General features: G+C 44.9%; 1 protein-coding gene across 1 annotated transcript in view; it reads left to right on the top strand.

Moving 5' to 3' along the window:
• LOC103777064 (ras GTPase-activating protein nGAP-like) overlaps positions 1 to 16,289 on the top strand; it is a gene marked incomplete at its 3' end in the record, with an annotated part of 62,331 nt that extends 46,042 nt beyond the window's left edge. Inside the window, 10 exon segments of the mRNA XM_008944605.1 lie at positions 781 to 934; positions 2,512 to 2,610; positions 3,418 to 3,972; positions 6,198 to 6,342; positions 9,597 to 9,741; positions 10,628 to 10,864; positions 11,544 to 11,745; positions 14,415 to 14,614; positions 15,967 to 16,033; positions 16,035 to 16,289. Coding sequence (XP_008942853.1) covers positions 781 to 934; positions 2,512 to 2,610; positions 3,418 to 3,972; positions 6,198 to 6,342; positions 9,597 to 9,741; positions 10,628 to 10,864; positions 11,544 to 11,745; positions 14,415 to 14,614; positions 15,967 to 16,033; positions 16,035 to 16,289 — 2,059 coding nt within the window.
• Between the last annotated feature and the right edge of the window lie 6 nt (positions 16,290 to 16,295).

The raw sequence follows: 16,295 nt of genomic DNA, 5'->3' as shown, positions 1-16,295 counted from the left end.
GTGGCGGTAGAGTGGGGGGGGGGGGAGGTGAGGGGGTGATAAAGAGAATACTGCTTTTTATAAAAAGGTGCTGTGCATTTGGGATATGCCAGCTCTGGTAGAGCTCAGGGGTTTACAGGACAGTCAACTGAAAAAGAGAAGCAGTATGTGTTAGTGAGGGGAAGTTCAAAGAGAATGGTGGTATCAAAAAAAATGGAAACTTAACACTGCAAGAAGCAGCTGATGAAGAAAATGCAAAATTTCAATGTAGGTAACAAACTTGAGAATTGTCAGGTGGGAAGTAATTTGCATATTTGACCTCAGTGTAAAGGCTTTGTCTATTAAACAAAACCAAGTATATTGCGAGGGGGTGGGCTGCTCTAATGACAGTAGCTCTCATTCTGCATTGGTTTGAGATGGAGAGACTGGTGTGCTTTTTGCTGTTAATACACAACATTCATCTAGTAATCTAGACGGCAGTAAATATTTTCAGTAATGTATCCAAATCTACCTGTGGGTTTTCTTTAAATTTCAGCAGTGAAGTGAACTTTTTGTTTTGCTGTCCTTTCACTGGTGGCTCAGCAGCCAGAATTTCTAGGTCGTTGGGAATGGGCTTCCTAGACTTGTGTAGCTGGATGTTTCCTTAGGAATCTGGGATTACTGGCCTAATGTTATTTTCATAAGGTTTACAGACTAATTGTAGAAGTTGTTCTGAATAAATACCAAGTTGCAGCTTCCTCTGGGATGTTGCCAGAGCTTTTGGTAATTGCAAGGAAAATAATGTTTCTTGTTCTCCTGCAGGTCACGTGGGTTGCCAAAGCTGAAAGAGTCCCGCTCCCATGAGTCCTTACTGAGCCCCGGCAGCGCTGTGGAGGCCCTGGATCTTGGGTCAGAAGAAACAGTCTTTGTCAAACCACTCCACAGCAGTATCCTTGGACAAGACTTCTGCTTTGAGGTAAAGAGCGCTCTCCAGCCCCGCAGCCGATGACATGCTGTGGGTCGGGCTGAACCCCTGCAGTAAGCTGCTCTATGACTCTGCAGCTGGAGAAGAGAGCAGCAGCCAACGCTATCCCGAGCTTTGGGGGGGGACTGTCCAACCACCCTGTGATTTTAAACTCCTCTAGGCTAACGGCATCAATCAGCCAACAGAGAGAAATCTAATTATCGCATCTTCTAATTGAAAAATCTCTTTAATGTGATAGATATCTAAGCATTTGCAGTTTGCATGCAAACGTATGATTGGAACATAATATTAGGCTGTGTATTCATCCTCTCCAAATTCACCTAAAGTTAAATTTAGAAAATATACCATAACTGAGAAATGGGATTTCCAGTCGGAGCCCCCTTCCATTAGCTCAGCTCCGTCTCCGATTGCTAAAGGAGATGTTCAGTAGCTGTGGACGTGTTCGTTGCTCCATGGAGCAGGGTGCAGAGCTCCCCTCGGTGTTCAGCGCAGGCTGCAGCACAGCACCGCTGGCTCCGGGCTTTCGGAAGGGAGCAGTTTGGGGGAGCACAGCCCTTACCTCACAGGGCCAGCAGCGTACTCGTGTGTGCTGTTTGGATCCATCTGAGGCCATGGGAACCTGTCATGGCAGGGGCGGGTGGCAGGCTGTCTTCGGCAGGGTTAGTCAGATGTGCCTGAACTTCTGGAACAAAGATCCGTGTACAGCCTGGAAAGCCGCTCTGGCAGAAAACCAGCGTGTCGAGCTCTTCCCCCTCGGGACGTACGCAGGAACTGTTCCTGTTTGCCTCAGTCTCGTTCTTCTGGTTGGAAGCGCTTTCCAGCTTGCTTAGGTCTGGGGAGCTGAGTGAAGAAATTGGCAACATCTGAGCTCTGAGGCTGTTGCCTCAAACTGCTTTATAATTGTGTGCACAAACGGATGGGAAGAGTAAATGAAGCTTGTCAGGCCACGTAAAAGTGAAAGAAAGCAACATGGTTCCCTCCTGCGTGGGCGCAGAGCCCTGTGCGGCACCGAGTGTTGGGGCTGCATCAGAGCACTACTCCTTCAGCTTGTTTGAGACTGTTGCTGTGTGTATGGACCCTTGGAAACATTTTCCTGAGGACACTGTTTCCAGGGTGTTTTGCCTTACTTGTATACGTATATAATTGTTTGTATATTATATAAACATTATTAGTTGCATCTGTCTTTATGCTCTTAATAACCAAATCATCTGCCTCTAGGACTTACTAGGGAGGAATGAAAGAGTTGAATAGCTATGGATCAGTTAACAAGTGCTTTTAAAAAATAAATCAACTGGTTGATTAAAACCTTGTTTAAAAGTCTTTAAGAGGAGCCCCTGGTGCTCCTCATATTTTCTTTAGTTTTATATTTATTTGAACTGACTTTTTTTTTCTCTCTGCATTTTGTGGGCCTTTAAACCTCTCTGCCTTGCAGGCTCCTGTATTGTTTTCCTGCCTTTTTGATGTTTACTTTGTTGCTCAAGTATTGCTTATGCTCTTCCTTGCTTTTTGCAGCCCCTCACATGTCTCGTAGGCTTGCCTGAACTCAGCCTGTTGTTTATGTGTTCCAGGTAACTTACTCCAGCGGCAGTAAATGCTTCAGTTGTTCCTCAGCAGCAGAAAGGGACAAGTGGATGGAAAACCTACGCAGAACAGTGCAGCCGAATAAGGTAACAGCAACTGCAGAAATAAGATTACTGGGGGAATGGAGGTGGTATGATTGGATTTTATTCCAGTATACCAGAGCTTCCCACAGATTCATCCCCAATTAATCTAGTCTGGGGAGAAGTTGGCTCATCAGTGTGTCACAAGCTGCTGTGTACTGTTCTAGTGAGTGCAGTAGGTCAGACCTTTAGCAGATAAATACATTGTCGTGCTTCCTGATCCTTGCCCCAGTGCCAGCTTGTGATGTTTCACACTGGATTTCTGATGCCATGCACCTCAGAAGGATGGGACATGGCTTCATAGGCTTCATGTTTTACTATGGGGGCACAGTTTTGGGGATGTGAGAAAAAGAAATCTGAGTCAGAGTGAGAAGTGAGGGTCAGGTTATTGATCAGCTGGAAGTACCTGACCAGTCACCTCCTTAGTTTGCATACCACCTACAAGGACCAGGCAAACGTGCTTTTGGAGTTACTCATAGAGTAAATAATGCAGCGTGCCATGCCAATCTAGTGGCTTTTGAGTGGCTCTTGTGCAGAGTGTTTGTTTTCTAACCCATTTCAAATACAGCCTTTTGAGAAGAAAAATGTGCTAGCCCCCACCTTTGACATAGAAAAGATGGCCCTTTGCCTCTGCTTTAGATAATGTCCACTTTTTCTAGAGGTTCTGATTCTGAAGATCAGAGAATCTGATTCTGAGTTCTGATTCTGTCCCTGCCTCAGACACCCAAGGCAGCCCTTTGCTGCTGCTTTAGAAGCCAAAATGTTGACATTTTAGGGATTCTGAATCCAACTTGAGCTTTTTCTTCTTCACAGGACAACTGCCGTCGAGCTGAAAATGTGCTCCGACTCTGGATCATCGAGGCAAAGGACCTGGCCCCCAAGAAGAAGTACTTCTGTGAGCTGTGCCTTGATGACACTCTCTTTGCCCGCACCACCAGCAAAACAAAAGCAGATAACATTTTCTGGGGAGAGCACTTTGAGTTCTACGGTCTCCCACCTCTTCACAGCATCACAGTTCACATCTACAAGGATGTGGAGAAGAAGAAGAAAAAGGACAAGAACAATTACGTAGGCCTGGTCAACATTCCCATGGCCAGTGTAACTGGTCGCCAGTTTGTGGAAAAATGGTACCCAGTCAGCACGCCTACGCCCAACAAAGGGAAATCAGGGGGACCCTCCATTCGGATCAAGTCCCGTTACCAGACCATCACCATCTTGCCCATGGAGCAATACAAAGAATTTGCAGAGTTTGTTACCAGCAACTACACTATGCTGTGCTCTGTGCTGGAACCTGTCATCAGCGTAAGGAATAAGGAGGAGATGGCTTGTGCTTTGGTGCACATCCTTCAGAGCACTGGGAGAGCAAAGGTAAGAACAGGTGGCTGCTGGTACAACAAATCCCTCTCGGTGCTGCTAGTTCATGTCTTTTCAGCTAGACACTAGGAAGCTCATGACCATGAGCAACAGTAGAAGGTGCCTTGATGGGGTATAAGCTGAGAAAAGGATCTTCAGAAGTGTTTGGAAAGACTTGGGCAATTATATCTACCAGAAAGGCTTCTAGATAGGCACGATACCAACAGTGATTAAGAGTTGATACAAAGGTTAAAGATGCTGTGTGAAAAGTATGAGTGGGAGGACTACATAACTTCATGTTATTCTGAAAAGTTAGAGCCTGCATTTGGAGTGTTGAGGAACCTCCTCTGTATTCCTGAAATGATACAGGATAAGAGATGAGTAAACTGGAGAACTGCTTCTATAAATAAGTCTCTGATACAATGAGCAGCAGGGTGCCGTTGTTGATTCAGTGCTAAGTCAGCTAATCAATGCTAGCATTGATTAGGTCAGCATTTGAAAAGCCATTTGGAGAATCTCTGCTCAGTTAATGGTGATCCCACCTGCCCCAAGGATGTTATTAGGACTTCTGGGTACACACTGATGGTTCTCTGTGAGGCAGCAATTGGAGTGAGCCTCAGTTTCTTCAAATAGATTGTGGGACAACATCCTGTAGGACTTGGGAGGTTCTGAAAAGCATTAGCAAGTGTTGATTTCTCTGGATGCTGCCTCCCAGGTGGGTGCATGTGCAGTACCAAGCTGTAGCCGGCTTCTTCCAGGAGTGCCAGCTAGAGCAAGCTAAGCACAACCAAACGGAAGATGGAGGCTTGGAGATGTGGGGACAGCCTGATTTAACTGCTCCAAAAAGATCCTTTTATGCTGGCATAGTCATATGCCACTCTCTCCTGTTCTCCCGTTGACATATGTCTATGAAAGGCTGCTGCTCTGTGGCAGTTTGTGGTAGGAGCTCATGCCATACCAAGCTGTTTGTCTGATCAAGAGAAGCTAATAGCTGGGATAGCTCCTGTAGGGTTGTGTTGAAATCCTGCTGGAAAGCAGGCTCTGGATTCCTGCAGCACTAACTGCAACAGGTAGATAAATAAGTGTTAGAACTCTGCCTTGTGTTTGAATCTCTGTTTACTGGAGGCACGGAGCAGCTTAGGCTAAAGCTGCAAAGAGGGCACGTTTCCAGGTCACGCTGTGGAGGTGGTGACCCAGTTTGCACCAGGTGAAAACAGCTCTCTCTGATATTGCTGAAAAGAAACAGCAATAGTGGACTGAAAACCAAGTGTATTTTTCATCTGTATTTCTCATATATAGTTTGTTCCACATATTTTACACTCATGCTAGCAGTGCACTGTGGCTTCTGTAGTTAATGGGGCTATGAAGCATCACAGCAGCCTTGTTTGAAGGATGCTGCTGTTTGCAGCAGAACCAGCAAGTCACAGTTATCATTCAGTGCAAATTCAGGGTGGTGTTTTTGGGTTTGGGGGTTCTTTTTTTTGGAACGGTTTGGAAAAAAAAGGATAAATATGTTTCCTCTCCTGCAGAACTTAACAGTGGCTGAAATTTGATCTTGCAAAATAGCAAATATTTCTTGTGCAATGCTGATTGTCCTTGACTCACATAAAGTATCACTTCAGGAAATAAGTATTACAGTAGAATGAGACCCTGTATCAAGAGGCTATTCACTGTATCAAGACTTGGTGATAGTTCCTGCCTGGACATTTGAATGCGGTTAAAGTTTAGATCCACAGCAAGTACGTTAACTTTTGTCCCAAAGCCTGACCCACTTTTGGTTTGTGAATTTGTTTTTTATAAGCTATTATTTATTTCACCAAGCTGTAAGAACTTGTCCCTAGCTTCCGTGTGGGTTTTTAAATCCAAATTTGCATGCGGGATTCAGTATTAAAAGACAAATATAGTATCACATTTTCTTTCAGCACATGGACACTGATAAACAAGCTGGTATGGGATTCTGTTCAGTGTGTAAACTGGAATACAAGCTTGGCTGTAAAGGTTTTCTCCCTTTATCATGTATGATCTGTACCATTTTAGATGTAAAATAAACCAGAGAAGAGCTGTAGCTATTTCCTTGGCCTGTGCCTCAAGTAGCATCTGCAACCTGTGTCCCAAGCCGAGCAAGTATTTCAGTAATCCTCTGGCTTCTCTGTTTGCCCTTCCTCCTTGGCTTCTGCAGTTAGCCTGACATGACTCAGTCTGGTTAGAATAACCTCTTGCCATTTGGCCTTTTTCTTCAGGACTTCTTGACGGATTTGGTGATGTCCGAGGTAGATCGCTGCGGGGAGCATGACGTCTTGATCTTCAGGGAGAACACACTTGCTACCAAAGCTATTGAGGAATACCTCAAGTTGGTAGGGCAGAAGTATCTTCATGATGCACTAGGTAAGAAAGTGCCTGTGTGACACCTGTTTGCACTGCAAGGGCTAACCCTGACCTGTCTGCAACGTGACTGAGGCCTCATATGCCTGGGAATGTGGGATGGGAAGGAACTGCCTTGTCACTCAGCCCGGATGTTTAGTATCCAGGTAGAAAAATACATGCTGTTTTACTTGTGGTGCCCTGCCTCTGCTCAGAAGAAATGCTCTTTGGTGGCTGCAGGACTAGCACCCAAGGCAAGGTAAAGGTGATTTGACAGAGCTCAGTCCCTCTTAAATTTTGTATCACCGTGTTATGTTTTTGTGGGTGACCTTTTGTGCCTCTAGCTGTGGTGAAGAGCTACAATATTGCAATTGTCTTGTTGCCAGTGGTGGTTGCTTCACTTCATATGCAAACAGACTTTAAAAAGGAGTTTTGACACATAGTTTGACAGCAGAAATTGAGACCAGTATCTTGTGTTGTGGTGTCAGGACTGAATCTGATACCATATGCAATACAGTAAGGGGGAGGTTTCAGAAAAGGCTGTGAATGTGAAGCATCTATTTCACTAATCTTTTAAGCTAAAGAAGCTCCTGCACTCGCTTCAGGCTGATGTGTCACCACCTAAGGCATTAGACACACTCAGGGGTGTCTGGTTGACAGCCAGAGTTCCTACCCACAAGTACGTATTGCAGGGGTGTCTCCAGTCAGTCACTTAGTGTTGTAGTTCACAGCAATTGTTAGTTCTAATGTCAACAAGTGTTAAGCATGGGATGCCCACCTGGCACTTGGGTTGAATGCAGGTAGGACAAGAAAACTCATTTTCAGGTGGTTCAGCTGCAACTGTTGTTAAAGCTGGCACATTCCAGAGTGACCCTTAGGCTTGCTCAGCCCTTAGCTTTGCCATGGAGCAATTAACTCACAAACATTTGTGTTGACCCTTTAAACTGATACCTTGTCCCAACAGTGCAGGGTGTCTGGGGAGCCTCCTACCTGTGTTTATCCAAAGTGCTCATTATCCACTGACTCATTAAAGCTTCCTGGCCAGCCTGGGATGTCCTATGCTCTTTCCTCCATGGGGTCTTATTGACCACAGTTACACGCCAGGGTGGATTCTGATAATTGTGTTACTGTCCCTTCTCCACCAAAAGGTTGTGCTTTAGTCATAAGCCTTGGGAATTACTTGTCCACACAACTAATATTGCAACAGAGAGGACCAAAATCATGTATGCTTTCTTCTGAAGAAACTCCCAGCCTCACTATGGTTAGCTTTTACTGATGCCACACGATCTTTGTTATCTGCAATTGCCCAATGAGCCAACCATGCCCCTGTTGTTTCTTGGAAGAGGAAAGCTTTGGAAATTGATACAAGGGAAGTAAGAACAAGCCAAAGACTGGTCCCACACCACATCCTTTCACAAAAAAAGAAATAAATTTAAAAAAAAAAAAAAAAAAAAAAGGCAGCTTGTTTTCCCAGCAGTCTCGCTTGTCGTCAGCAATCCCAGACGCTGGCAAGTCATCAAGGAGATAGTTGGCTGAAATGAATGCTCCAAGGGTCAGTGTAGTCAGGTCTGTGATTATAAGCATTTAGGCCACTTCTTAAGGGCAGTGAGCCTGTTCTGGTTGTCCTGTTCTCATGGGTGGAACCACTGAGCATAAGTCGCAGTGCTGGGCGCTCGCCTGGTGTGGAGAGATGAGCAGCGTGTTGGTTTGTGCTGTGCTTCTCAGCAGACTGAACCATCAGCTGTGGGACCAAGCATATTACATGTGGCTGCAAGCCCCTTAATGTGCAGTAATTACATAAAAATATTTTAAAATTAATGACTTCTAATACATCATTAAGAGAGTTGGTGCTGAGTGATAACAGTGTAAATCACAGACATGAGAGATGAAAAATCCCCCTAAGGTCATCTGGCTTGTCTGTAGCTCAGGGCAAGATGGCTCGTGACAAGATTGCTCATGACAATATAACCATCTAATGCTTTGTCAAGTTTAAATGTCATCTTGCTCAGATGCCATGTTCTTTGAAAGGATTATCAACATTACTCTTGGTGTTAGCTATTTAATACATCTGTAAGAGCATCTTAATGTAAGATTAAGGCAGGGTCTAGTGGACCACAAAGAGTAAGCTTCCAATGTGTTTAAGGAAAAAAAATATTATCCAGTAAATAACAGTTAAAACAGAATTGGCTCAACAGAAGTGTTGCCAAGAGTTTTGCAAATAAGTGATCTAGATGCCTTTAGCAGAATTTTTTTGGACCCCCCCTAAAAAAATAAGCTTAAGAATATGTGCTGCCTGCTTTGCTTGCAAGAACAGTGCTGACTTGAGATATGTGGAGGGAGACTGGGAGGTCTTTAAGGGGTTATGTGAAAACAAAGACAAAAAAAAAAAAAAAAAACCTTTTGCACAAACAAGCCTTGTGGCATTAGCTTGGAGCCAGCAAGATCATCTGAGGAGATGAACTTAAAAGACATTGAATCATTAAATGAACAAGTATAAGAGTTTTTTCCTGGTGAGCAACCACAGTTTAAAAATCACTTGATGTGCTAGTATGTATAAGAGGGAAAATAATAAGTAGTTCATTGCAGTCTGTCAAACAAGGAGGCTTCATCTGGTTTTGTGTCTGTCCAGTTTCTGTTGTCGTGCTGTAAGAGATGGATGACAGAAATGCAAAGGTTGCATTTGAAAGAGGCAGGCTATAAAAATGTTGTAAGGTGTTGATAAACAAGGTTGAGAAAATTAGTAGTATCTGGCTAACACTCAGGTATTACTCTTATTCAAGAGCAAGGTGACTCTTTTTAAAATTAAAAAAAACCCGGCAAATTTAGAAATAATAAAAACAAATAGCATTGTCAAGTGTATTTCCTGGAGAAATTATGAAGACAAATAGCACAGCTTCATTTCTGAGTCTGTGGATGATTTTATAGTTGATAATACAATTTGAATACCAAGTCAAATCCTATTCTTGGGGCTGTAAGTGAAGTGTCTGCAGGGTTTATAAGCAAAGCCACCCTGTTATTGCACCTATATTTGGGGGCATTGAGGGCACGGGAGGCTGAAGCGTCAGAGCACCGGCCGCCTGATCTGGTATGGCAAGTGCTCTGTGCTGAAAGAGCTGGGAGGAGCCGTGTCCCCAACATCTGGTGTCTGGAGTCTGTGTTGCAGACATAGGGAGCAGAAGAGGCAGTTGCCAAGGAGAGGCATAAGCAGGATTTAAAGGTGTGTCAAGGAGGCTTTTCATGTAACTACCCTGGTTTGTCATCCTCTTCCCTTTGTCCAGGGGAGTTTATCAAGGCTTTGTATGAGTCAGATGAAAACTGTGAAGTGGATCCCAGCAAATGTTCATCCAGTGAATTAACAGATCATCAGAGCAACCTGAAAATGTGCTGTGAGCTGGCCTTCTGCAAGATTATCAATTCTTACTGGTGAGGCATCTTCCCTCCCCTTCCATCCCCTTAGGTCATTGGCTTAGAGGGTGCCCATTCCTCCTCTGAAAAGGAGAAAAAACTTGTACAGGGAAATAGCACAGATTCATCTATCTTCTGATACTGCCTTCCTTTCCTCACTACCTTCATACGTATGATACTATATTGCAGGTAGAACTTGTGCCCAAAATTGAGGGGTTCCAGTCCCACACTTCATACCTGACAGCTTCTGCTGAAGCACTCCGCCAAGGGAACACATGCTGAGCTGTGACTAAGGAGAGAATCAAGAGAGAATATAACAGCTTAGCCTGAACTTGGAATAAAAAGCTGGAAGTTTTGATGTGTATAGAAAACTTTCAAACCCTTCAGGTCTGTGGAACTGAACAGGAAATGACAAGGAGGAAACGCTGGCAGGGAGTTTCCTGTTCCTCTCTGTTTCTGGGTAGCACTGAAAGACAAAGGGCCTTTCTGCTTCAGGATGAAGCATGTGCTAAATACTGAGAGAGCTTAATGAGAGAAAAATCAGTTGTGGAGATGAGTTCAGTTTGGTTCAGTCTGGGTTTAACATTGTAACACCCTGTCTGCTCCAGGGTAGTGATGGATAAGTAGTTCTTAGCTTACAAATCAGTGTGTCTGAAAACGGCTTCACTTCACGTATATGAAGACAGGATGCTTTAAAGACTACTTAAGTATCACCAGATTAAATGGGGATCTAAATATAGATGCCTAATGACATTTCCTAGCCTAGAGAGAGAGAAAAAGGGGTAAACAAAAGACAGCTGATGGTGTTTTCTCACCTATGATTATTTCAGGTGACTGGTCACCAGTTCAACTTGCTGCATCTCATTGCCCGTGTGAGTCTCTTTCCTGGTTGCTTGTTTTTCAGCGTGTTCCCTCGTGAGCTGAAGGAGGTATTTGCATCTTGGAAGCAGCAGTGCCTGAGCAGGGGCAAGCAGGACATCAGTGAACGCCTGATCAGCGCCTCCCTCTTCCTCCGCTTCCTGTGCCCCGCCATCATGTCCCCCAGCCTCTTCAGCCTCATGCAGGAGTACCCCGACGACCGGACGTCTCGCACGCTCACGCTCATCGCTAAAGTCATTCAGAATCTCGCCAATTTTGCCAAGTAGGTGGTGGCAATGAAGCTGAAATCTGTGTCTCTCGGGGGGCAAGTCGCTGCAAGTAACTGTGGAGCAAGGAGAGCCCTGCTTGGGAGTCATGCACAAAGGCAGCTGGTTCCCTGTCAAATTGAAGTCAGCTTTAGAAAATGAGGAAACTTCTCACTTACATGGGAAGCCTTGAGATACCTCAGTGTTGAGCTAGATAAATTCTCCTTTTCACATGCAGATTTGGGCTGTGTTGCATTCAGTAGAGGGGACACAGTATGAAATCAAGAAGAGCTGTGCATTAGCATGTCAGTGTGTATGCTGTTTCAAAAGAAAAGAAATCTGTTCCCACCAAGGATCATGATTTTCCTCCTTTCTTCCTGCAAAATTCCCAGCTGAATGATAGAAACGACATGGCATGATTCTTGCAGGGGAGGGGAGAAGAGGAAGGGTTGCCCGTGGGAGGGAGTGGGGAGAGACATGTTGAGTCCTTGATCATTGTATGAACAGTGAACTACTCGTATTTAAGCAAGTCCAAGAAAGCTTAAAGTGAATCTCTTAAATTGTCCATTTTTTTTTTCTCCCAGGCCAAATGTTCAGAGAGGCAAGTCTAAAGTTAAGCATTTAAGTAGTTGTCTGTAAGCACTTGTACTCTGCATTTTTGACTGGGTTTCCCTCCTTCCCTCCCCTTTCCTGCAGGTTTGGCAATAAGGAAGAGTATATGGCCTTCATGAATGACTTTTTGGAACACGAGTGGGGAGGAATGAAGCGTTTTCTCCTAGAGATCTCTAATCCAGATACCATCTCAAACATGCCTGGATTTGAAGGCTACATTGACCTGGGCAGAGAGCTCTCAGTTTTGCATTCCCTGTTATGGGAAGTTGTGTCCCAGCTTGATAAGGTAAAGCAGGCTGGAGGCCCAGGAGGGTGAATCCAGCGATTGTATCATAGCAACAGTAAACACTAGGAAACATCAAGGGAGCAGCTGAAGCCTGCTTTGGGGAGGATTTATTCAACAGCTTTGGAGAGGAATGTTTGATAGTGGCATTTCACAATTGTTCTTTATATGATTTCAGCTCAAGGCCCGAAGCAGGGCATCTGAAGTGGTTGGGCTTCAGCAGGAGTGCAAACACTCTTCAGAGCCTTAAGTAAGGCCAAGTGTTCAGTGGAGAGGGCAGCTCTTAAAGGTAGACCTGGAATTCCCTGAGTAGCTGGTCGTTTCTCATCAGTGAGCTGGAAAACAGAGAGGATGTTTGGACAGAAAATGAAATTGTTGCAGTGCCCTTGTTGATACAGATGGAGCGTTGCTGCACACCAGGCCCTGCCCTGCCCAGCTCTGATGGCTGGTTGTGTTGGCCAGGCAGAACTGTTCTCATTAAAGACCTGATCCAAAGCCTGCTGAGGTGTTCTCATTTCTGTAGTCTTTGGATTAGTTTTTAGTTTACAAGAGGATGCCATGTAAAAACTGGGATCTGCTCTCAGGTTTAACCTCTAACAAGAACAAGATGCTTTCTGGGGTCATAGGTATTGTCCAGATTCTGTTCTGCTGATCACAACAGACAGCACTAACAATAAGCATCACTTCAGTTTTGCTGTAGAAGGAGAACAGGCAGTAGTGTGCTCTTCCTTAGCTGTGTGGCTTTGCAGGATCCAAAATCATTGAAATCTTGATAGCAAAGGTAGTTGATAAGACCCAGGAAGTCTGAGCTGTGAGTCATTTTTGGGTTTTTTTTGACAGTGCTTGGGGCTGTTCCATATTTCAACTCTTAGAGGTGCATTATTTTGTCCGTATTCCATTTGTGTTATTCTTTTTTTTGAAACTGGAGAGGTGAGGTGAATTGCAGTGCACTCTTAATATTTTATTGCATTAAGGTTTGCCAAAATGGTTACTTGTTGGGTATCTGTTTCCTTACAGTACATCAGTTAAAACAGAAACAAAAAGCTGAGCCTGTTGCATCAGAGTAAATTGAACTGTCCTTGACTCAGAAAGGCAATATATATTAATCTTAGTTAATCTCAGTTTGATAACAATTTATGATCTTGTTTTTCCATTTCCCTCATACGTGCACGCAGTGTACACTGAAAAAGTCACAGGCAGCCAAATCAGCTATAAAGACAAATCAGCAGCCTCAGGAAAACAGGCAAAGACAGCACTCAAAATACCGTACCTTCCATTTCTGCCAGCTGGGGTAAACCCACCAGTGCAGGGAGCATTGCCACCTTCCTGCAGACTGCTCAGCCCTTGGGTCAAGAGAAACCCAGCTCCAACCTGTAGAAGTGCAAGTGGATCTTTGGGCTTGGTGTTAGTTACTGTGAGCTGCTCTCTGAATTCAACGGTCATAAATGTCTTCAGCAGTGAGGAAAGGGAGGAGCCAGACCTGGATAAGCCATCAAAGCATATCTGCTGTGCCCTTTCTGTAGGTTAGACACATGGATCTATCTAACAGGCCCCTCGGAGCTGGTGTAGTGTTTGCTAAAAAGAGAATGAAAGGGTGAAGTTGCATTGCAGTACTGCTTTACTGCAGGTAATGACTGTGAAATGATGAGAGAAGTCACCTCAGAGATTTTAACAGACAGAGAAGAAATGCTGTATGAAAGCATCTGTAAAGAGATCTTTCTCTGGAGCCAAACTTGACTGAAGACCTGCTTACAGGAAAAAAAGGATATCTTTGAAAAGAACATTGTCTTTGTAGCAGAGTTTTGCTTTCTTATAAACTTCTAACACCTTCACCTTCTTCCTGCAGTCCCAAGAGCCTATAGGTGCCCAGTAGGTGATTTAACAAGCAGTGACCCAAAGTGGGGAGAAAAGATAAAGAGCCCTTGCTGCTCTTATGCTTGGCCTGGCCAACACTGAGATAACGTGTAAGTGAGCAGGAAGCTACACATTTAATCCCAGGCTGATGAGATAACATGGGATGAGAAACACTGATGTTTTCATGCAGTTACTTTTCACTTTTAGGTAGGGAGGAGCGCCTTAATTGTTGATAACAGGGTGTTAGAGAAGATGGCATCGGTGTAAGATGCCAAAAGCAAAAGGCTTATTAAATGAAAACCTTCCCTTTCCCCATCTCCCTCAACCCTTGTGATTCTCTCATGATCCCCCTGAATGCCGCATCCCCTTGTCTGTTGGCATGCATTTCCTTTACCACATGACACCCTTTGCCTGGAAAGTCCCCCCACCAGCTGAATCTGTAGTCTTTGAATGCCCTTTAATGAGTAGACACCGTAGTTTTCACTTTGACCTCAACCACTCTGGACTCAGTTTGCTTTGCATGATAGTTTTGCATTGGAATGGCAATAGTTTTGTTTTATTGAGCATGATTTTTAATTTTGGGGGTCAATCCTAATTTCTTTTCTATTTCCTTTTCTTTCCTCAATGTCTGCTGCACCCCGTTTCGTCTCCTCCATCCATCTCGTCGCCGTGGTTACGCTGCTCCGTAACACTGCATTACGGTCCTGGCACACCCGCACACAACCACCCACCCTCCTTCCTTCCACCTCCACCCCTCCGCCTCTCTGCATCGGTATCAAAAAAACTGGCGGATGTCGCGATGCTTGTTGTCCAATTAGGGTGAAAATTCCTTCCTACAGGCGACCGTGGCAAAACTGGGGCCTCTTCCTCGTATCCTTGCCGATATCACCAAATCAATGACCAACCCCACGCCGATACAGCAGCAGCTGAGGCGTTTCACTGAGCACAGCTCTAGTCCAAACGTCAGTGGCAGTCTCTCCTCAGGGCTTCAGAAGATATTTGAGGACCCCACTGATGGGTATGTAACAGACAGAGCTCAGGGAAAGATGTGGGACATGGGGGTTGTTAAGCCTGGTAAGAGTTGGTGCTTCCATCACCTGAGTATTCTGCCCAGGATGGCTGTGGGAGAGGGGAGATTTGGTGTATGTCATGGGCAACACACAGTCCCAGTGAGAGGTGCACAAGGTGGCACTGGAGACCTGAAGCTTTTGACTTACCCAGGACACAAACGTGTCTCTGGGAGTCAATGACTTCAGCTGCTAAAAACCAGTTTTGCGATTTACTGCCAGTCTGAGTGTCCGGATGCACAGTCAGCCACAACGTTTCCTTCTGGCCATCAAGCCACTTATTTATTGCTAATGGGAAAACTGGACTGTCAGTGGAACTCATTACCAGTGGAATAGCAAAAATAGTCCCTCCTCTGTTTAGAGCAGCATTTCTCTCCCTGTAATAGCTGTTAATCTGAAGCAATAAGCTGTGACATGGCAGCAGTACCAAAGAGCCTGGATGCTGTGCTCTGAGTAGTTTCTGTGCTGTTGGTATGAGGGCAAAATTTGTCACCTAGAAGTGTCTGCCCTCTGAGCTTAGATCTGTATCTTAGGATTGTTCAAACTGGGGAAGAGAAGGCTCTAGGGATACGTCATTGCATCCTTCCAGTACTTAAAAGGGGCCTGTTAGAAAGATGGGGACAGACATTCTAGCAGGGCCTGTTGTGACAGGACAAGGAGTGATAGTTTTAAACTAAAAGAGGAGAGATTTAGACTAGAAGAAATTTTTTTACCCTGACGGTGGTGAAACACTGGCCCAGGTTGCCCAGAGATGTGGTAGATGCCCCATCCCTGGAAACATTCCAGGTTGGGTTTGATGGGGTTCTGAGCAACGTGCTCGAGTTGCAGATGTCCCTACTTACTGCAGGGGGTTTGGACTAGATGACCTGTAAAGATTCCCAACCTAAACTCTTGCTATGATTCTAAGATCTACAGGAGCCTTCACACAACTCTTGTTGAATTTTCAGATTCCCCATAATACATAAGGCTGGCAAAGGGTTAACTGGGATCTGAACTGCTCTGAAGTCTTGCTGGAGACAGAAGTGTCTAAAGGGGGGTGGATCTAGTGGGAATGGTTTGCATTTCACCTGTAAAAAAAAAATAAAGATGAAGCACTTCTCGAATCAAACATAATTCTCAAAGATAAGTGTTAATTAAGGAAGAGTGTGTTCTGACTTGAACACAAAGAGCTCATGAAAGGAAATCTGGTTCCTTGAAGCTTTCAGTTGGGGGGAGGTTAAATGAGGTAGAAAGACTTCTCTGGGACAGATCTCTCAGGGTCTCAGCTGCTTAAAAATTAACCAAATTCCTTTCCACTCCACAGTGACTTGCATAAGCTGAAGTCTCCAACCCAGGAAAATGGAGATGGGTATTTTAGGGGCAAGACTTTATTTTTTTTTTCAGCAGGCATCCACCCAGAGCATGACTTACTCAGATAAGGATGAAAGGGAAAGCCTCCTGCCCAATGGACGTAGCATCTCTCTCATGGACCTCCAGGATCCTCACACGGCTCACAGCGACCACGCGTCCGTTATGCACGACGTGCCTTTGCGCTTGGCCGGCAGCCAGCTCTCTATCACGCAGGTGGCCAACATCAAGCAGCTGTGGGAGACCCAGAGCACGCCCCAGAGCGCGCCCCAGGTGAGGAGGCCT

The sequence above is a fragment of the Merops nubicus genome, unplaced genomic scaffold (assembly GCF_000691845.1).
Source record: "Merops nubicus isolate BGI_N331 unplaced genomic scaffold, ASM69184v1 scaffold1020, whole genome shotgun sequence".
NCBI lineage: Eukaryota > Metazoa > Chordata > Aves > Coraciiformes > Meropidae > Merops > Merops nubicus.
This window is presented reverse-complemented; position numbering and strand designations above follow the sequence as displayed.